The sequence below is a fragment of the Neopelma chrysocephalum genome, unplaced genomic scaffold (assembly GCF_003984885.1).
Source record: "Neopelma chrysocephalum unplaced genomic scaffold, ASM398488v2 Primary Assembly neopelma1_135, whole genome shotgun sequence".
NCBI lineage: Eukaryota > Metazoa > Chordata > Aves > Passeriformes > Pipridae > Neopelma > Neopelma chrysocephalum.
The window spans coordinates 311,527-334,503 of NW_020897797.1; the positions used below are offsets into that span (position 1 = coordinate 311,527).

Here is a 22,977-nt window from a genome sequence, read left to right on the forward strand (position 1 = left end):
AATCAAGTGGGAACACAGGGGAAAACTGAGAGGAAAAATGTCAGCAACTTCAAAGAGAGGAGCTGGACCTTCACTTTTCTTTCACAGGCACTTGTGTTTCTATTTGCTTCATTGTTCCTTCCTATACTGTAACTGGTAATTATGTCATTATATCCAGGAAAAAAATAGCACTGGAGAATTTGAAAGTGTGTTTTCAAACCTGGACTTAAGTTTGTCAGCCTCTCATATCGTGAAAAGGGATTGAAGCTAACAGACCAAGTTCTTCACTGACACAAGAAGCTGGACAAGAAGCAGCTAAGAATTTTGTGCTGGAAGCGTAAGGAGCACTTGTTGCACTGTCGATAACAAAACACACCAGCACAGCCCTTCAGTCCGTCCCCGTGCTACCCCGCATTGTCACTGCCTGCCCTCAAATACCTGCTGCACTTTACTCCAGAGGTAGCTGCCCGTCAGCATTCCCAAATCCACACCTCCCGGAGCGAAGGGTGTGTGCGGGGCAAGGTAAGACAAACGCATCCCTTTCATCAGAGCCGTGCCCTGTAACGCCGCTCGCTCGCAGCGGCTCCAGCGAACCAGACATCTCCCATCTGTTGCTGCGAGGGGAACATGCCAGCACAGACTTTTCTACTCCTCCACAACGATCCTTCAGCTCCAGCCCTTATTCTCCCTCCCGACTAACCTGTACTTCCACACCAATACTGGGGCACTCTCTAGAATTAGGCCGTCGCTGTCCCCTCCCCTCAGAGGATGAGTTCAGAGAAACCCAACCGCACCCCTGCTTTCTCCTGTCGGGTTTTACTTCCCCCTGCGTTATCCCGGTTATTCCCGAGGCCGGGAACTGACGTCGCGGCTCTCTATAGAGGCAGAGCCGTGCCGGTGGCGGAGGTGCGGGGGTGTCCGCCAACGCCGAACCCCGCGGCTCGGGCCGTGCCAGGCAGGCGCGGGGGGACTCTGCAGGTGCCGGGAGGGGGTCAAGGCGGGGAGCGAGGGGTGCCCCCAGTGCCGCCCCCGGCGCTGCCTGGAAGCCGCGGGGGCGGCGGGACGGGGAAACCACGTGGGGCTCCCCGGGAGCGCCGCCTGAAGGGACGAACCAACACCGCGAGGGGGGCGGCAGGAGTGGGGAGAGGGGACAAACACACACACACACAGAGCACCACCGGAAACACGGGGGGAGCGCCGGCCGCTAAACAAACAAAACCACAAATAACCCCAGAGACAAAGCAACAAACGCGGGCGCAGACACAGCGGGACCGGCGGCGGTTGGCGGGGAGGGAGGATTGGCGTGTCCCCCCCCCGCTGAGGCGGCCCCGCCGGGCCAGCCCCGCGCGCGCGGGACGCGGTAACCAGAGAGTTCAAAAACAACGACGTCAGCCCACAGTGCCCCGCGCGCGCCCCCCGCCATTACGTCATCCCACAGTGCCCCGCGCGCGCTCAAGAAGCTTCTGAGCGGGGGGGGTGGCCATGGCGACCCGCGCGGGGCCCGCGCGCCGCGCCGGGCCACGCCCCCCCCGGGGCCGGGGCGGCGGCAGCCAATGGGGAGCGCGCGGGGTGACATCATGCGCTATTTTTAGCGGGCCCGCGGCCGCTGATAAGTGAAGGGCTGCACGGCGGGAGCGAGCGCAGAGCGGGCGGGAACGGGAGAGTGAGCGCCGGGACAGGGAGCGGGAACGGGAGAGTGAGCGAGCGCCGGGACAGGGAGCGGGAACGGCAACTGCGCGGAGCCGGCCACGGAAAGTACTTGTGGCGGCGGAGCGGCGTCCCGGCAGCGCCGGCACAAGGAGGAGGGCGGCGAGGCGCCCCGCCAGGCCGGGCGGGCTCCCAGCGCGGCGGCAGCAGCAGCAGCCACTCCAGTAAGGCTCCGCGTTTCTCCTTCCCCGGCTCCGCGTTCCCCTTCCCTGGGAGGGTCGGGGTGCCCGCGGGGAGCTGAGCGGCGGCCGGGCAGCTTCCCCTCCCCGGACTGTGTTCTATGAGTGCAAAGATGGAGCCTACTTTCTACGAGGATGCGCTGAGCGCCGGCTTCGCGCCGCCGGAGAGCGGTGGGTACGGATACAATAACGCCAAGGTGCTGAAGCAGAACATGACGCTGAACCTGTCCGACCCCTCCAGCAACTTGAAGCCGCACCTGAGGAACAAGAACGCCGACATCCTCACCTCGCCCGACGTGGGGCTCCTAAAACTGGCCTCGCCCGAGCTGGAGCGGCTCATCATCCAGTCCAGCAACGGGCTGATCACCACCACGCCGACCCCGACGCAGTTCCTGTGCCCCAAGAATGTCACGGACGAGCAGGAGGGGTTCGCCGAGGGCTTCGTGCGGGCCCTGGCCGAGCTGCACAACCAGAACACGCTGCCCAGCGTCACCTCGGCCGCGCAGCCCGTCACCAGCGGGATGGCACCTGTGTCCTCCATGGCCGGCAGCACCAGCTTCAACACCAGCCTGCACAGCGAGCCCCCCGTGTACGCCAACCTCAGCAACTTCAACCCCAACGCGCTCAGCTCCGCGCCCAGCTACAACACGAACAGCATGGGCTACGCGCCCCAGCACCACATAAACCCACAGATGCCCGTGCAGCATCCCCGGCTCCAGGCGCTGAAAGAGGAGCCACAGACTGTACCTGAAATGCCCGGGGAAACCCCTCCCCTGTCCCCCATTGACATGGAGTCACAGGAGAGAATCAAAGCCGAGAGAAAGCGCATGAGGAACAGAATCGCGGCGTCCAAATGCCGGAAAAGGAAGTTGGAAAGGATTGCCCGGTTGGAGGAAAAAGTGAAAACTTTGAAAGCCCAGAACTCAGAGCTGGCATCCACTGCCAACATGCTCAGAGAACAGGTTGCACAGCTTAAGCAGAAGGTCATGAACCACGTCAACAGCGGGTGTCAGCTCATGCTCACACAGCAGTTGCAGACGTTTTGAAGAGACTCTTCAGCGGGAACTGTGATGTTGTGGTACAGCTAAAACGGGCGAAATCCAAAGCGGCAGAGGCGTAAAGCTGATGGCAAAGGCTGGAAGGCTGTCCTGCCTGTGCTCTGAAGGCGCATGTGTGGAAAGACTGGCAAAGCCTTCGGCTGGAGCCGGGAGTGGAGCGGCCGGCGCCGCGCCGGGAAGGGCTGTTCCTGCTCGGATGAGATGTCAGATCTTCGTTTAACATTGACCAAGACCTGCATGGACCTAACATTCGATGATCATTCAGTATTAAAGGTTAAACTGCAATAGAAACTGTAGATTGCTTTATGTAGTATTCCTTAAGAAAAAAAAAACAAACAAAGTGGGAGGGAGGTTTGTGGGAGGCTGATAAAAAAACAAAAAAAGAACTATTCTGCCTGCCTTCAAGTAAATTGTGTATGTACATATCTTTTTTTATTTTATTTTATGAAAGTTGATTAATGTCAATAAACTACTTCATGACTTTGTAAGTTATTTTTATGTTGTTTATTTGGGCACTGCCCAGTATTGTTTGTAAATAAGAGGCTTTTTTTTAGCACTCTTGAGTTTACCATTTGTAATAAAGTATAATTTTTTAATGTTTCTGTTTCTGGAAAAAATTCTAGAAGGTTCTATTATATTTAAGAAAAAAATAAAATAATTAAAATGTATTTCCCCCTCACACTTTTTTTTTTGCTAGTGGCTGAGTTGGGAAAATGCCCTTTGCGCTGGGCTCTGAAGGGTAGGGATTGTGCTGAACTTGCTGTCTAACTCCAGACATGTCCTGGAGAAAGTGAGAGGAGAGGGGGAGAAGCCAGATCCTGGTCACTAAACCAATACAACTTTTTGGGTTGTCCTGGAGTTTTATTTCCCATTTGTAGCCTGACTGCCTTGGCTGCCACATTCCCAGGCCCAGTTCAGACAGCTGAGTGACTTCAGGCAGGGTTGGAGAGGGGTAGAAAGCCAGGGAATGAAACTGTTCCATAACTGGAGCAACTGGCTACTTGATCTGACATGCTTTTTATTAAATTAATGCCCTCAAGAAGATAAGGCAAGCAGTTGTATTTCAAAAAAATGCTGTAGGCTTCAAAATAAAAATATTCACCTTTACTCCTGTGTTTTTTCCCAGGTAGGAGGTGATCCTTGTTTGTTAATATTTATGGCAATGCTGTCAACAGTAAAATAATTTTATAACCCTTCCCCTGTCTCTAAGTCCTTTCCCTTTTGGGTGTTAGTCTGGGTTCTAAACTTTTTGGCAATAGAAAAGCTGGGAAAACTGAACTTAATGGGAAATAAAAAGAGCAACTTGTTGAAAAACACCAACTCCTGTTGCTTGTTTCCAGCAACTTGCTGAAAACAGCAACTTCTCTAGCACTTCCCAGGTACTTTTTTATAATGTAATCTTCGTTTTTAGTACAATGACAATATACAGATATAGCTTAGAAACCTACTACGTTACTTGGGAGAGGGAGGGTGTGGAGCAGTTTTATACCAGGATTTTCAACATGGTACCCAATTCATTTAGTTTAATAACAAATTTAAAGGAGACCAGATGTTTTCCTGCTTGCTGTTTGAAGCCTAACAGCTAGGAGGAAGTAGATGATATGAAAAGACAGCCAGAAAATATTAGAAATTCATTATTTTCAAGCAGGCATTATTCTAAGGAAAAAAGTCTTTTTTCCTTAGAAGAGGAATAAGTGTAATTTTAATTGAAGTTGACAGTGTTGCTTAAGGTCACTTCACAAGATGACTAGATAATTTTATATATACACATACCTTTACTGTTATCAAAATGATACCTTGAACCTTGCAACTACTGTGGGTCAGTTCCTTACAGGAAGCAGAGAGGTATCTTCCCTTTAACTTTTTTTTCTTGAAAATTATATACATTTTATCACAAGGGGTTGTTTTAATGTTTAAAATATGGTAATCACCTTCCACATCCCAATCCAAGTGTCAAGGTAGGCACTGCTGGGCTGGTGTTTGCTGCTGTCAGAGGAATACAACTGTAACAACACCAACCAAACAAAGGGTTACTAGGAGGATTCTGGAGTTTGCCAAGAGTACATTTTGCTGATGTCAGCAACCCGGAAGGTAAGTTGATTTTGACCATATGTAGGAATAGACAGCAGAGGGATAATACACAGCACTGCTGGGTGTGGTTTTACAGGGATTTAGCAAGTGCCAACTAGCAAAATAAGCAGGGCAAGGAGATTAATTACCTGCAAAGGTGCATGTTTAACTCTCAGCAGCACTGGGTTATGGAATAGATGTTACTAGCAAGCATTTTGCTTAATCACCTAATTACGTAAAAAATAAATACATTATATAAAATACTATGTTAATTAAACACAGCTGAGTGACAGTCTGCTCCACCCTGCCCTCGTACACACACAGACATTGCAGTTGTGTGTGTGCTCCCAAGGGTGACATTCTGTAGCAAGGGTAAAAAAGTCCCTGAGCACTGGTTGGTTCCTGGGACACAAGGAGTTGGTGGCCAGTCAGAGAATCTCCCAAGCAAGGTGGGGTTTAGTGCCAGTTGTGCAGTTTCACAGGAGACCAGGAGCAATTTAACATGAACCCTTTCTTTGGTCCCACACCAAAATTGAGGATCAGGCCTAGGATAGGGCAAAGTAAGTTTATATTCCCTCCACCTCCATGTGTTTTGTAAACAGTGTGGTGGGCCGGGAGCCTGTTGCTATCTGGTTCACTTCAGCCCAGATTAGAATCCAGCACTCTCAGGATATTAGCAGATCACTCTGTGATCAATACCCACAAGGGCAATGAAAGCCCTGCCTGCCTTTATATGTGGTGAAATGCAAAGTTTTAACACTTACTGAACTGCCAAGATTTAAATTGCCTAATGCACTGTGGGCCTTACTTCTATAAGGAATAGTCAGTTCTCTCTGAGATTCAGAGAGAAACTCTTTTTGTTGCCCCAGCTGTACTCACAAGGGAATATTTTGCAAATAACAGCATTGTGAACATGTATTTTGTTTGGCTGTGAGTGTTGTCAACGGATTCAGGAAGTGAAGTCAGAAAAAGGCAGGGTTTCAAACAGGGCAGGCTGCACAGAAATGCCTGGGCAAAGAGCCTCTAATCAGAACAACATGTTTGGGACACAAGAATATTAATTAGAATTTAGGTCTCTATTGAAACCAACAAAGCCCTCACACTTCTATCCCATGAACAGAAGTGAGCTACAAAGGGGGGTTTGACAACCATTACTCACTGTACAATTTTAAATCCAAAGTACTTGTCATTATAGGAATAGCAGTAAAATCTAACTTATTCTACAGTGGGACAGAGTTACACACCAGCCAGTTTCAATCTCAGAACACAGAAGTTACTTGTATGTACTTCTATGTACTCCTACATATCTGTAGGTCTAAACAATACCAACCTCAAAACAGAGCACTTTAAATACCAGCCTAAGGCAGCACATGCCCATTTAATAGTGAAGTCAGGACCAAGAGATGCCTTAGCTGTCTTTATTTTATAGGAAGCTGTCAGGAAATCCAGACAATATCCCTCCAAACCTGTGTGAAAAATGACTGGCAATTTTGTCCCATGCAAAAGTCTAAGAAATCCATTACGATAATTACTTTCTGAAAAAGCAGCTTAGGCTGGGACAAGCTTGGGCACTGCTGGAGAATCCCACGCTGTGCAGTGTGCCATGGCCAGGAAAGTACAAGGCAGAACTGAAAAAACTCCATTTATCTTTAATATCAAGCCTAGTCCTTTATCTTCCTCTTCCTCCACCCCTATTCTCCACCTCTTCCTCCCTACCCCTATTCCCAAGACTTTGGTGTACCAGCATGGAGTTACCCACATCAAGAACTAAAACCAGTTCAGGAGAAGCTGGCTAAGTAGAACAGAAAAAGTTGCAAACATCATGAGTGAACACCAAATATTGCTAACAGGCAGCTGAACAGCAAGGAAATAATATTGGAAATCACCATATACACAAACCCATCATGAAACAGAATATACCTTTGGAACATCTGGCATTAGGGACAGGGAAGGAAGGTGGTATTAGCTTTGGAAGGAAAGGAAACTTCCGAAATGCAGATGGTTTGCTTTTTGGGAAGATAATTCTTCCAGAGAAGTGCTTGTTCCTCAGAATTACATGCTCTGCCAACACCAGACCTGCACCCAAGAGCTGGTGGCAATCCTAATTCTACACATACACATTAATGGTGCCACGCACAGTATAAGGTGTCCCCTGAGCAGAGAATGTGCCTCTCACAAAGCAAACTTGTAGAAAGTCTTCCTATAATTCACCGTGAAAGCCTCTGACTACTGAAACACTTCTGGAGTGGTTTTGCACAGCAGGGCCCTCTTTTCCAATTCTGCACATTATTCCTTGCAGGACATTTTTGTTAAGAAACAATGGAACTACAAAAATCAAATTAGACTTTCATCAAGGTCCCTTCTGTCCTTGAATATTCTGAAACACTAGAAGCACAGTTACAATGGGGAAGAATGGCATTTTAAAAAGTTAATTAAATATTGAAAACACTGCTAATTTTCTTAGTTATAGAGTAACAACAGACATGGGGAAAACAAAACAAAAATCTAATTCAGAAAAATGAGTGGGTAACCTATTTTTGAAATCTCTTACAAAACTTGATAGGTCATGACTGACCTGATTAATCCAAATCTCTACAAAACACCTAGAAACTAACTCTGTAAACAAAAGTGGAGGAAGAACTAATATTTATCTTCCTCAGCCTCACAATTATTTTCTGGTTTGAGTCTTGCATTCTCCAAGCAATCTTTAAGTCGAATCCTTAAACAAAAGTACCAGCAACTTGCTGGAAATTCCTCTGAACTGTGAACTTTATTCCTTATTCTCTTTTAAATTAAAGCCCATTCCTGTGAAACCTGGCAGCATAATAACACCAAAGATGTGGGAAACGATACAATTCCAGCAGATGGAGCTCAAAAGCAAACAGTCCTGGAAGCAGCTGCACAGATGCCTGAAGAGGAGCCTCTGCTCAGGTGGTGGAGTAGCCAAAAAAGACTTCAGATGAAACCTGTTATCATGTAAGTGTAGTAAAACCAGAATAATGTTACCAGCTTCCCTGAATTCTTAAAATAATCACTGGCATGGATAGGGAGATCCTACACCATTTTAGTCATAGAATATCCACAATTATTTCAGGGGACACTGAGTGTTCAAACAAAGCATCCACCGCTATTTTTCTGAACTCTCATCCACAGTGATAAATTAGCCGGTGTGGTTTTTAGATGATTGCTGTTATCACACCTTTGTGTCCCAGATAACAAGCCATGAAAACTTGCACCACGCAGGGATTATCCAATACGTGTCGCTGTTCAAACTCACAGCCTCTCTTTCACACAGCACTTGTATTGAGAAGAGATAACTGAAGGAGTTGTGAATCTCTGCTGAATGGGTCACTGGTAGGTTTAAAAGCAGGGCCTGCCTAGTTCAAGTGATGCAATTCTCCAAGTGTGCCTGCAAATCAAAGCACCGTGGTAACTATGGAAAGATCATTTTCATTTGTGTCCAAGAGTAGTTCTAGAACTTTTAACAGTAGCGAGAATTGTGAGCTGCTGCGTCCACCTTGTGAGCTCTGCTGGTTTATTTTCAGCTTGGAAAGTGAGACTTAAAAAGCCATAACACTTTAGAGATATAGCTCAGGAGTTTAACTCCTGACATCTAACAAAGTGAGCTGGCTCAGGAGGCACCATAGGTTCTCCCTATGGCTCACAGAAAAGCACAGGCCTCTTCAGGGTGATTTGGGTAAAGTAAATTGCTAAGTGAAGTGCCTGGGCCCCAGCAGGCTGCTTTTTTCAACTTAGGAGCCTCCAGTCAGGATGAAACCAGGGAGTAACGATTACCTGATTAGAATCAGAGACACTCCCTTTCACTAAACAGAGAAGTTCTGCAAACATCCACCACGTGTTTGTGATGAACCAATTTCCCTATGCAAAGTTGTACTCTCCTGCAACCCATACATAATGTACACTCTATTTTCCCTATCCAAATACTATGGTATCCCCAACAAAATTCCTCACAAGAAGTCATTAAAAACAAGGCTTACTATGAACCCTCCAGTGGTGTCTCAGAGCCCAATCAAGATATGATCTTTATCATGTTTATAATCACCAAGTGTCTGACCCAAATACCTGACGGGGAGAAAAAGAACTCAAATTCTCCAGGCAAAATCCATCTCCGGTTTTCTTGTTTGGCTTTGCTATCATACAGACTGTTCCCTCTGCTTCCTGACTGAACCAGGTAGAGTATTTATAAGTACATATATTCTAATTAGTTAACAAAGTGCTTTAATATGCAGAATTACATAAAAACTATGTAAAACCATACAGCAAGTACAGCTGACTTCAGGACTGGCACTACAAGAGCTTACAGTTAATCTCCAGCCAGGTTACCAACCAAAGCCAACCCTCGGGAAGTTAACAGCAAATTTCCTTCTTTAACTGATGGACTGTAAGCAGATTTTAGTGCTCTTTGCCCAGGTCCCTCCTCCTTGAAGCAGAAATTTCTAACCAGTATCTCCCCAGTGCAGCACTTGCAGGGAGCAGCACAATTCCCAGGAGTGTGACCTGTGCAAAAGCAAAGCAGCGACTTTTCTCTGGGCAGATGGATCTGTGCTTTTAATACATCAGCTTGGTTAGAGACTTCTGGATTTTATTTCCCACTTCTGCACTCCAAAAACCACCTAAGCTTAGTGTATTTAGGGAAGTGCCCCTGACTATGCTTCACAACTACTGACAGCTTTTGCTTCCGTGTAATTTTGCAGAAGTAACAATAAATTTGACCACTTTGGTTGTTTCTCAAAACACTAACAGTTACCAAAAAACATAGCGTGAGTCCTAAAGATGCTGAATATCCCAGGTTTGGAAATCAGGCCACTGATAAATATTGGAAAAAAAACATGTTTAAAAACCATTGTATTTTTTTATGTTGGGAAATGGGGATGTCAGAATTTCCAGACCAGAAAGAAAGAAAGGAAGAAAGAAAATGCACAAGGGCAAAACATTTTGTGCCAGGAGCCTTTTTTTTTTCCTTATCTTAGCCTCAGATTAAACTTTTATTTTCATAGGAAGGTTACTGAGCTCCAGCTCTTTCAAAGGGATGGTTTCAAACTGGTACACAAATATGCACAGTTTTACTTTTTGATACAACTTGGGGCCTCGCTGCAGGACCTCAGGAAGCTTTAGCTGTGGTGCCTTATGAAGTTTCCAAGGAAGCAGTTCAGGTTTCTGTGCCAGTTTGGGGACTGCAGGAGTTAAAGCATTTGGCCACTACTGCTACAAGGGCTGCTGCTGCCAGGTGAGCACCCACAGATCCTCCTCCTGGCCTTAGGGAGCTCTGCTTTGATGTGTATAAGCATTTTTTTTATGCAATGCCAGCCTGAGCAGCCACCTTTTCCCTCCTCCTTTGCTTCTTCTTTTCCACTCCCTCACTTGTGCTGGTAGTGCTCTTTGGAATATTGCAGGATACTTATTTTAACCTGCATTGCTTCCCTTATTCTGTAAACTACAGAGCTCTATGAAGACCTGAAATGATGGGGAGCAACAAGAGAGGTGGAACATAAACACAGGTACAGGCAGTGGGGACGCGGCATCTGCTGACAGAAATGCTCCCAACTGCCACAGACTGGGGCAGAACTCCTACATTCATTTTCCCAGTTTAACTTACAGTACAAAAATGCCCAAGCAGATTTTGCACCAGTTTTACTCAATTAATTTGAATTCACACTTTTGGTTAAACAAGCTTAACTTTCCATATGGACAAAGCCATAAAACGTAGTTTGACTTTCACAGGGAACATTTTTCTTGCACCCATTAACTTGAACAAGAACTGTGGAGACCTTACTGTACCTGCTTATGAAACTGTTTTTGTTAGATGACTAACTTTATGCATATATATTTTAAATTATTTAAGAGGGCAGTGAGGTTATTATCCAAAGCCTTATAAATGGAATTTCTTGCACATGTTCCTGATATTGGCTTCCATGTCTGTTTTGAATTTACTTACAAAATACACTACCACACCCACAATTAATTTCAAGCTGTTTCCTTGGCCCCCTCTGTTCACTGCATTATCATTCTTATGTGCAGAAACTGCTTCTGTGTTTTTCCCTGGACAGGAAATGCCAGGCTGGCAACATGAGAAAGGCTTGGATTTTAGCTAAATGTTAATGTTTATTGCTGTGGGTTGAATGTGGCAACTTGGTTAAGGAAATGCTCTCCCAGTCAGGCTCTGTAACACCTATTTGCTACTATTAAAGCTAGTTACAGTTCCAATCAAACTCTAAAGGTAACAGTGACAACATGTGGTGACAAAAGCAACAAAGTAATAAGATCAGGGAAGGAAAGTCTTACGAAGTTACTCTTTTTCTGTTACAAACATCCCAATTCCCAAGGCTGTTGCCAATTGGGAACACCAGCAGCTCAGTTGCAGAAGTCTGGGCACTGTAGTGCCACCTGATTTTCTGTAGCCCTTCTAATGGTGCCCTCTCCTGAAATTTAGTTCTCAGTGTTTTGGCACATCTAAGAAGGAAAAGCTCACATTTATCCCCTTGGGAGCATCCCAGCACAGCAGCACAGCCCCAGCAATCCATGGAAGCAGTGCCACCCATCTCACCCTTCCTGCCTCTTCAGGAGGGTCTGACTTCTACACTGGGTCTGGTGACACAAGGGAATCAGGAAGAAATAAAACTCCTTTTCTTTACAAGTGTATAGAATCAGGAACAAGCAAGACCCAGCAATCACCACACAGAAATCAACCCAGATTCCTCAGCGTTCCTGGGGTTCAGCTGATACCACTTCAGCCACGAGCACCATCAGCAATGAATTTGAGTTCTAATTCCACCTACAGCTTTACATGAGGAGCTACTTCTTAGTCCCACACGTGATTTTCCGTAAGTGCTGGTTGAGATCTACAGTGCAGAAGAGAAGTGATGAGCTTAATTCTCCTTCTTCCAGGCACTCCATGTCTTGGCTTCAAAAACAAAATCGAAACACCTCAAACCAAACAACTGTGTCTTGGCCTAAACCCTCCCTCTGGTTTAGATGTTCAGAATAATACTGACTTCACAGAGATTTACTCTCTGATTTCAGTGACTCTCTGAGTCTATGAGTTAAAAAAGAAAAGTTTTTTAAGTACAGGTTGAAAACAAACAGAAACTCTCCACGTCTCTGCCAGGAAAAATTACCACTTTTTCCTTACAACCAAAAATGATTATTTGTAATGACAAAGCTCCAAAAAATCTATGAATGGCTTTTGCAACTCATGAGAAGAGTCAGAATAAAAGTAGAGCTCTCAAATACTGAAAATTTTTAATCGCTTTCTATTTCCTTTATGGACATCCATCAGTATTTGCATAGTCTAAAGCCCCTCACATATAAATAATGATAAATTAAAATGTATTTTGATTTGTTTCTTAAACTGTATTAAACTATGTATAAGTACTGGTGTATGTTGAGCTAAAACTGGAGTACTGTGATTCACCACATTAAAAAAAGCTGTGATTCTTCAAGTCCATTTGCCTAATATCTGCTTGCCATACCTAACATCACAAGCCTCATCCCAATGTTGAATTTAGCTATTATTTGATACTTTATGCTCTGAGATTCCTTCCTTAAGTCTGAAGCTTTAATTTAAGCCAGCTGTTCCACAATAACTCAACATGTGTGGGATTTTCCCACTAAATGAAAATGATAACTAGGACTTTTTTTATTTTTAAAGATATATTATGTCCATTGAGAAATGGCCCCTTTGAAATAAAGGCAAGGAAACTGTCAAAGTTGGTTCACCCCTGGAATGTGGAAATGATCCTGTGCAACACAGCTGGGTTGGTGCTGTTATTGCCTTGGCTGTGTTACAGTTTAATGTACAAACTCAAATTGCCTTTTTTACCTTTCCATTTTTACTGGCTTATACAGCTTCATGTTGAAAATTAATACATGAATATTAATATATGCAATATAATATTCTAAACAAATATTTCTATTCCAATTATTTTTCTTCTGAATAGCAAACACTAAAGACTATTTGTGTTCATGAGGGAGGGTGTATACATGTACATCTGTACTGTAGAATGCTACTGGTTTATTATTAAAATACAGACAATTTTAGCATTGAAATACATCAGTTTTCAATACCATTTTGATCACAAGAAAATGGGAAATGGCCTCTAGAAAAAAAAAGCCCTGCCATACCAGAGACAATGGCAGGTGAAGGGTTAAAATCAATGCAGTATTTAAGAGCAACAGAATGTTTTCCTGCGAACTCCTTCTATGGTGTGATCCAGGGGAAGGTCCAACTTAAGTGCTGGATGTTCATACAGGATTTCCTCTGACTAATGCTGTCAGCATTCAAAACTTCGAATTTAAAATGTGGGTGTTCTGCACAGATAGGAAATTTACCATTTACAATTTCTGATTCGAAAATGAATGAAAATGACTCTGATTTTCGGATTCATTTGCTGTACGTGGAACAACAGCAGAAAATAAGGAAGTCACTCAGTGGCATATGCTGGGATTGCCTGCCAAGCTTTTACACAAGCCTTTTATATCTGCATGGGATTCACAGGAAGCTTGTACAGGAAGGCCTTTTCCTTCCTTATTTTTGAAAAGCTTTGTTGGATTGAAATTATGCCAGTGAGTAAGAGAGGGGAAGGGGGAACAAACCACCATCCTGGTGGTTTTGGTGCCAATCCATACAAAACTGAAAGTCACATCTAGACAACATTAATGCAACCTGTTGTAAAATAAACTAACAAAAACAAGTCTACAGAGCATAAGAGATGTTTAATAGTTTCTGATTTGAAAGATTCAAAAAGAAAAAATAATACAAAAACTAAACCAAACAGTATGGAAAATGCAAATCCGAGATGGAATCTGCTACAATTAAGCTAAATTTGCCAATATTTCTAGCAAACATGCCATGGCCACATACACTCTCTAGCAGGTTTGCTCTGAATTCTATTGCAAGCTCTGGCTGCCTCAGATAATGTTTAAATAGAGGTATTTTATTGAATTAAACATGAAGTCACTAATAGCACTTGAGCTGTCACCACAATATCCCTTCTATTGACTTCTTAATGTCACGTTTATCCCATTTTCATGACACAATATTAACTTTTAATTGAAACTAAGCTTTCCCTCTGTCTTGTGACACAAGGGAAAAAGAAGGTTGATTCTAGCTATTAAAAATCACTATTCTTTCCTTAATCTATGTCTTCTAAAATCCCCAGTGAGCATATTACTGCTCTGTGTACTATTATACTTATTGAGCCAAAGATTTTGCTTCAGTGGGAAGCATGTAATACAAAAATATACCTACAGGTGGACTTCAGTGGGTCTAGATGCATCCTCAGCATCTACCACATCACCTGGCAGGAGCCCCACAAGTCTCAGAGAACTCAATTTAACCCTGGGAGTCTTATAAACCCAGAACTGTAATTTAGGCAAGGAGAAAAAAAAAACAACCCAAAACAACCAACAAATGTAGAAACAAACAAACAAACACACACACACAACTTTAAAAACTTTCTCAAACATGGAATGCTTCAACTGCACAGCAAAGGAGACTGGATTTGTAAATGAGTGGATTGATGACAGAGGGATAATGGTGGAGGAGGAGACTCAAAAATGCATAAGGTAGCAAAATTCAAAGGATGAAGAGCAAAGTAGTGCATGGACAGTGGAAGACATCAAAAGCATTAGGAGGGAAGACTGAAGAGGCGCAGCTCTTGTAAAAATTGTTGGGGGAGGTGTGCAGTTCTCTGCCCTGCACAGCAGAACCAAACATTCAAATTATGAAAGCTATTATTAAAAAAAAAAAAGGGATGCTGGAATAATGATTCAAACTTGTGCCTTGTCCACAGAGTAGCTCCAGCACAGGTACCCACTGTGTGTATCCATACTGTGAGAAAAGGTATTCCCAGGGAAAACAAAATCCATACTGGTGTGTTTGCATTGCTCCTGTGACCAAACTCTATGCAGCAAATATTCCTCTGCTCACAGTGCAGACTAGAGGAGCAAGGAATAAAAGACTGAGAGTCAGGAATGGGAATGGAGAAGTCTGAAACGAAAGCTCTGGTTCAGATGAGACTGCACATGATCTGTGGAGTGATGGAAACTGAGGGGGCAGCCAGGTCATGCCTTTCCCCTGCTGCATGAATCACCCTTTGAATGGAAATTTGAGTAGGAAGACATAATGGCTTGGGAACAAAGGGAGCTGCTGGAATATCACAGGTGCAGCCCAACAGAGAAGGATGTTTTGGGACATGCCAAGGAAAGCAAACACCGTGAATCTGGAGGAGTTGTCGGGACTTTGTGATTTGGGGAGCTTTCCAAATCAACAAGGGTGTTTCTCATGGAGTCAAAGAGACAGGAGTAGAGCTGAGGTCCAGATTCAGTGCTCCAATTAATCAATTCCTTAATGCTAAAGCAGAGTTCAGAATTCAGAAATGATAGGAGGTGCTGATGTCCTGCTAAAGTTTCCAGGAGTCAGACTTGTACTGCACTGAGACACCTCCCTGCAGTGGTGGATGTGTGAGTACATACTTTGCTGAACTGGAACTAAAGTGAGGTGCAGGAATCCAGATCCTGACATACAAGACACATTCTGGGGGAGCCAAAACAGTCAAAGCCAGAGGATTCAAACAGAAGAGAGGAGGAACTGTCAGAACTGGGAAAGGGAGATGACATGGGAAAGAATCAACTCCATATGCCCCAGAAAACCTTCTAGCAATGAGAAATACTGTGAAACTGAGCAACAAGTACTCACTAAAATAAGGAATTACAGGCAAACTAAAACACTAATATGAAAGAAACAATTCCATATCCATGACTTTCTAGCACTGCTACACCAGGAAAGTTAAACCTCATTTTGATATACAACAAACATAGAGTGAATGTAACTGAAAATCCAAGATAATTAGAACTAGTTGATCAAGTTGGAATACAACAAATGCTAATAACCAGAATAAACAAACAAACAAACAAATAAAGAAATAGGTGCTTCCATATCTTTTTCCAGGAGAAGGAAGGAAAAATACCATGTTTTTTCTAAAATGTGGTCACAAGGAAGCCCCTTGAATAATTTGAATTGTCTAAAGGCTGAGAAAATGCTACAGATAGAACAATGAAGATACTGGTGACAGATTTGTATAATCACTAAGAACCAAATTCTGCTTGTGTACTGCTGTAAATTCAGAATAGTAGTTCACAAAGCAAAGCAAATTTGGCCAAAAGGCTTCTGTGGGAGTGCAGTGGCACTGCCATCCCCACCTCCTGAGGACAACACTGCCAGTAAGGTGAGCCTGTGGGGTATAGGGGTTTTGAGGAGGATCCTGGTCTTCAACAGCTACAGAACTTCCATAAAGTATTTTCCTCTGTAAGATTTCACTGACAAAGTTTCTGTTCCTGACTCAAAACCACAAAGGCTTGTTTGATTTAAAATAGCAAAAAAAAAAAATCTGCCCATTTTGGAGAAAAACCCTGGCCCTCTCTCCATTTGGTTTTGTTGATCCTCGGAGCTGCCTCAGCATTTGGTAACTCAATACTTGTACATCATTTACATTTTATTCTAATGATAGGAGGGCTCGTGTTTTGCCATAGCTGCTTTCTGTCAGCCTTGGGCTGGAAGGACACATTTAAAGCTCTAAAATTATAAAATAAAAATGATGACACTGATACAACTTCAAGCCAATGAACTGGAAAATGGTAACTCCTTATTAGTAAAATCAGTATTAGTTTCCATGTTTAGTCAATAGATTGACAACCAAATTAGTTCTTAAATTTAAATTGAGCTTGTGACAGTAAACACTTCTGCAGAATAAATATGTATAGAAACAAATAACTAGTAATACTTATCACTTAGACACAAAAATTGTAATATTTCTTCTTTTAACTTTGTATTATGAAAATTGCTAAATAACTAAATATGTATTTCATCATATCACAACTAACATTTTTTCTGCCTCTTTCAAACCAACTTTTATTTATTTATTTATTATGTTCTGAAACAAAAACATTGTTTTTCTTTAGCTCTGTGAAGCTAAAATAGAAAGGGTTTTTTTTCCTTCTGCCTCTACTATGCAACTTCTCAGAAAACCACCTGGCAAGTAATTCCATGAAGAACTTTGGGAAAATGCTTAAATCTAATTATTCAAAAACTTGAATGGCAAAAAAATTCTTAAATTCACTGATATATTCATGGTAAACTGGAAAACAATCCTAATCCTCCCTTTGGTGAGTTATATTCTTTAAGCCTCATTCCTGCAGCCAATCCAGCCCTCCTGCTCTGTGGGCATTTCCAGCCCTCAGGGGCCCTTTGCAGGTGTGTGTTATCCACTCACAGTCACCCCAGGTCGGGAACTTAATAAAAGTACATGTCAACCTTTGGAAAAAAGAACAGTTTGCAATGCAGGGGTGCAGGACAACGTGATCTTCGTTTGGTTATGCTTGAGGAAACAGCACTACAGGGTTGGGATAAGGCTGTGACTTGGTTTGGAGATGGAATAAAATACTTGAGTTGTTACACCAGCTGTCGCATTGTCAGTACCTTGACAGCATCCCTGAGCAGTGGACACATCCAGGAAGCTGTGCCTTCTGCAGGTCCCTGCTTCCAGCCCCGTGCCTGGCACAGACCCCACGGGGGGGGGGCTCTGTCCTGCCAACGAGCCGCAGGAGGAGCAGAGTCAGACATAGAACACGAGGCTGAGCAGCTCAGCTTTCCCCTCCTCAGCAGCCCCGCTCAGGCCCCCTGATCCACATGTCCTGCATGTGCCAGTTCCACTCAGGGGATGGCACTTTCCTAGGGAACACCTCTCATCTAAATGCCAGCCAGGGCAGAGGTTGCTCAGCCCCAGGAAGGCCCCAAGCCTGCTCTCTACAGAAACATGACTAACACAAACTGATCGCTCAGCACCAAAGCTCCCCTTCTGACTTGCCTAATTTACTGCACTTCATCTTTAGGCAAAACTAAGCACCACATTTTGCCTCTTGCAGACATTCTGACTAGTCAGCTTCTCCTCCAATGTTATAATAAGTCAAGCTCACTCTAATCATCACCATGAGCACTTGTAGCACTGCTGTTTCTCAATCCAGCTATACCTAAATATAGTTCAACCTCAACCAGCTCGGCCACACTCAGATTCCTGGTTATCCAAAACAAAGCTTTATTCGTGAGCCATGTTTATTAAGGAAAATGCCTTGATTACCAGGAGATAATTCTCCATCCCTCATCATGTCTGGATAATGCAGTTGGCTTTATTATCTCTTCCAGACTGGTTATTCCACAGCGAGAGACGTTCCCAATAACCAGCTCGGTGAGAGCCTCGGTGGAGGAAGGGTGACCTCTGCAGGTGCCTCACGTACCTTCTCAGTCCCTCTAACCACACTCAAGGTGTACTTTGGGTTGCTTTCATCTTGGAGAAATTAAAATAGAGAAAATTAAACGTGTATTTGATGATGACATGGCAACGTAAAATAAGCCAGAAAACACGGGCCCGCGTTAATTTAAGAAATAAATGTTCATCGCTGAGAAGTCAGAAAACAATACTTCAAAGGACAGAAACTTCAAAGCACTCTATAACTTCAAAGCGCTGCTCCAACAGTAATAAACACTTAGGACATGTCTGTGAGGTAGAAAAAAATTTCCTTTTTTACTGCTTGTGTAAACAGGGCACAGGGATTAAGGGATTGGCCCAAGGACACAAGTTAGTGGCAAAACTGAGATTGCACATCAGAAATAACTGGCTCAAGTCTCCCAGGTACAGCTGGATCGAAACAGTTCCCTGCATGGACACTCATTCAGCAGAGACAAAACCTGAGATCTTTCCTATCAGTAGCATCACCTGTCCTTCAAATCTGTAAATTTAGCAAAGCCAATCATTTCCTTTTTAAAATAACCTAATAAATAACCTTTTAGAATAACCTAACAACCCAGTCCTTGAATACATGGAGCTAAAAAAGGCCAGAAAAATAAAAGAGGTCTGTGATGTACTTAGCAAGAAAAACACAATCACCTTATGCTCCTCAGACAACAAATAAATACAAAAAATAACAAAAGAAGGCCAAGGATTGGTATCTTCCTCTCTCCAAGTTATTTCTTTTCTTAGATCTTTTGTAATATTAAATTTTGCCATTTTGATTTTTAATGAAGAGCTTCCTGCTGATCGCACACATTTGTGCCCTTATGCACTTAATTACAGGAGAAGAGGTGTGGAACCTTAATATTTTTCCCCTCTCTAAAACATTTACATGTCAAATAAAGTGAGTTAGTAAGTTAAAAAGATACAAACAAAAAAGCATCCTTCAAATAGCCAATTCTGAACCTCTTTGTGAAGTCATTGTTGGAACAAAGGCTTAATTCTATAAGTAGTTAAAATAGTAATTAAAAAATAAGGGTTTTTAAAACATAATTTCTAAAAATGAATTCATACAATAAGCTTCCAAAATTTTCTTGCCAACTGTGATTCTTGTTAAAGACAGAATTTCCTCCTAAGTCACATATTTATAATGAGGAACTTTTAAAAAAAAATGCATAATTATATTCTGAAGACTGTGATTTGCATCTCATGACACGTCATTTGCTGCTTATTACTTTCCCAAAATAAAGTCCCACAGTGGCTCTGAAAGGGATGGTGCCTGCAAATATTGTTCAAATGTTCCTCCTCAAGGCCAGTGAGGAGAACTGCACCCTTCCATCTGTACTAGGGCTGCTTCCCAGGGAAAATTCTGTATTCAGGACCCCGGGAAATCACTGCCATACTAACAGACTCTTTAAGAATATCATCATTTCTTTTTGTAAATTTTTTAAGGAGTTCTAAAAATTGTGCCATCTCTATTAACAACACTGCTCAGCACTCAACATTTTCCACTGCCACAACTCACAGCTTTCCTGTGGAGGTGACAAGTATGGTTATCTCTGTTTGGCATGGGAAGAATAATAACGACAACAAGTAGATCCCATTTCCCCAAATGTTAAGTAAAGACTAATTTACTCAAGGCACAGACAGATCTTCAGTACTTTATTAAGTGAAATCTGAAGACTAAATAATTTTCAGATCCCAGACTGAGTCACTGGCAGATTTGGGAATAAAATTCAGTCCTCCTGACTCCCTACAATAAACCATGGTTTTCCATGTTATGAGTTAACAATCATTAACTACATGACAAAGGTTTTGCTATTCTTGGTGTAGTGCCCTTCTTTGCATTTCAGAGGAATTACTGGGCTCTTAAATTGGCTGTCAAATTTGCTGACTTGATACTTGGCTGGCTTTCAAAATATATATTAAAAGTCTTGCCTTTCCTGGCTATTTCTTCAATAAAACTTTTTTTTTAAAATAGAATAAATTTTGCGATCTCACTTACAAAATTAAATTCAACAGAAAAAAATTACAAATCTTATCAGTGGCACTGTACACACTACTAAAGAAAATACATGCAAAGGCAGCAGGACCCAGCAGAAAGGGCACTGAACTAAGAAACTGATGCCAAAAATTCCCATTTCCTTAAAGAATGTCATACTTTCAGCTTTTGGGATCATTTTACTTCTAGGTCTTCCAGAACCCTGTGATCTCAGTTTTTCTCTCAATTGGTTACAAAATGTGTAGATAATTATTACTATGTGTCCTTATCTCCATCAGGATTTTTAACACCAATAAATTAAATTAATTACAGCTAGATTCCAAGGTCCTATCCATATGGAAGACTCTCCAAGTGCACAGATTCTAAGCTCTAATTATCCTTTAAGTATTGCACACTGAATCACATGCCTTGATCCACCTCATGTAACAGAATTAACTTCCAGACAGACTCTGGGTTAGAGCAGCAATGACAAGATAATTGGCCTTTAAGTTAAATACACCCCAGACTGCAGTTGTAGCTCATATTAGAAAGGCTGGATCACTTCTTATAACCAGCTGCTTATACAGTTTATTTTTTGTCTTGGTCTTTATGCTTTTATTTCATTCCTTTATAGGGTTTTCACCTCCATAGCTGGCAGTGTGGACTCTCATGTCAGATCATACCAGAGGTGTGATTGTGGCAACAGTAATTATGCCGTTACAATGCCGTAACAAAACCGGCTTGGCCAGAGGAACAGAGAAACTCGACAAATATCTTCTATTCAAATATCAGATTCACAAAAGTTTTTTTTTTTATTCCTAATTACATATAAAAAATCTGGGAGAAGCCTTCCAATTGGAATATCTTTGCATATTACAGACTTTTGTTATTAAACTGCACTCGTTGCTAAAAAAGAAGAGAGGAGACCAAAGGACTTCTAACAACCCAAAGGTGAGGGAGTTTCGATTTCTTTCTCATTCTTTAAAGATTTATCTCTGAACTACAACAGTTGTTGTTCATAGTTCTGTGAAAAGAAAGAAACTATGTGAGCTTGCCTTGCTACTTCCTATTTACCTCCCCACAACACCTCAATTCACTCTTTGATTAGCAACATGACGGTGCAGTCAAGCTCCCTGTTTGCAAAGCCATATGCAATCCAAGTCCTGAGGACTAAAAACGAAGAGCTGGTGGAAGACATAAAGGACCCAGACCAGCTCCTGCACTGGCTCACAGACAATGGGATTTTTACCCCAGAAAAAAAGATGGTCATGAGTTTCTACAGGACATGAACAGAAAAGAACTCTCGGGTTTTAGACATACTCATTTCTCAAGGTGAACGAGCCTGCAGGCTCTTTATTTACCCATGTTTAAAGCAAGTGGAGCCAAGACTTAATAGCAAGATAAGAAAATACATTGGTGAAGTAAAGGAAAGCATTAGAGATGCCAGAAGACAATTGGTTGGGTATTTATTCAAAAAAGATAAGGTTTGGCTTGAAAATAGCAGTGAACAGCACCAGGGGAAAAAAGACAACCCTGGATGAATAAAGCATAAATGGGCTACTAAGAAGAAAGGAAAAGAAACTCAACTTCCAAGGACAGCAAAGCCTAGAAAAAATGGTGCTGCTGTTGATGTCTTTGCTGCGGTTGCCAAAGGCTCTCTCTCTGAGTTAGAGAAAACACTCAAAGATAATGATATCACTGCACTAAACTCTACCAGTGAAACACTTCTGCTTGTTCCAGCTGCTCATGGACATCCACTGATTGTGGAATATTTGATCAGCAAAGGTGCAAAGACAGGTGTGAAGGACAGAAAAGGGAGAACAGCCCTGCACAGGGCTGCTGAGAGAGGCCATGGGGATGCAGTCAAAGTGCTTCTCTGGGGTGGTGCTTCTATGCACAATTTGGACATGGAAGGCAAGACATCCCTTCATCTGGGTGCAGAGAATGACCAGTCACATATTGAAGAAGCTCCTGAAAGAAGAGGCAAGAAGGTGCAGGAACCAGCACAGCTTTTTGCACATGGCAGCTCTTAAAGATGAGAGCAGTCTGGCCAAAACGCTTTCAGAGGCTGGTGCCCCCCCAAATGGGAAGGATGAGAGAGGACAGACTGCTCTCAGTTATGCTGTTTCTCAGGGGTCTGAAAGCACTGCAAAAATACTGCCAGAAGCTGGAGCCAGTGTTGATTCCAACATGGTTGAAAGAGCCTTCAACAGCAACCACCCATCCACCTTCAAAATACTACTGGAATATTCTAAAGATCTGTCATCTGAAACAATGGAGTCAGCTCTTTTCAGAGCTGTACAGAAGAATCTGTCTGGTATTGTGGCAGCTTTAATTGACAGAGGCACAGATATCAATGCCCACAATGAAATGCACTACACCCCTTTGCTGCTGGCGTGTGAAATGGGCAAAGCAGAGTCAGCAGAAGTTCTAATTGAAAGGGAGCAAACTTGGGAATAAGAACTCCTGCTTCAGACACAGCTTTGCATTTGGTAGTTCGGGCTGGGGCCACTCCCATCACAGATCTGCTCCTGCTCAAAGGGATGGGCACTGACCTCAGGAACCAAGCTGGGGAAACCCCGCTCCACCTTTCCTGCGCTCCATGATCAGGGAGCACTAGTTGGGCTTTTAGTCAATGCTGGGGCCAAAATTAATGCTGTCACTAAAGAGCTCGTTACTCCCGTGAACACAGCAAGCCA

At 43.1% G+C, this 22,977-nt stretch overlaps 1 protein-coding gene across 1 annotated transcript; it reads left to right on the top strand.

Annotated features, from left to right (window-relative positions):
• Window positions 1-1,574: 1,574 nt before the first annotated feature.
• Window positions 1,575-3,591, top strand: JUN (Jun proto-oncogene, AP-1 transcription factor subunit). Its single transcript, XM_027698925.1, has one exon. The coding sequence runs from the start codon at window positions 1,967-1,969 to the stop codon at window positions 2,909-2,911; it is 945 nt and encodes a 314-aa protein (XP_027554726.1). The 5' UTR covers window positions 1,575-1,966; the 3' UTR covers window positions 2,912-3,591.
• The last annotated feature ends 19,386 nt before the right edge of the window (window positions 3,592-22,977 follow it).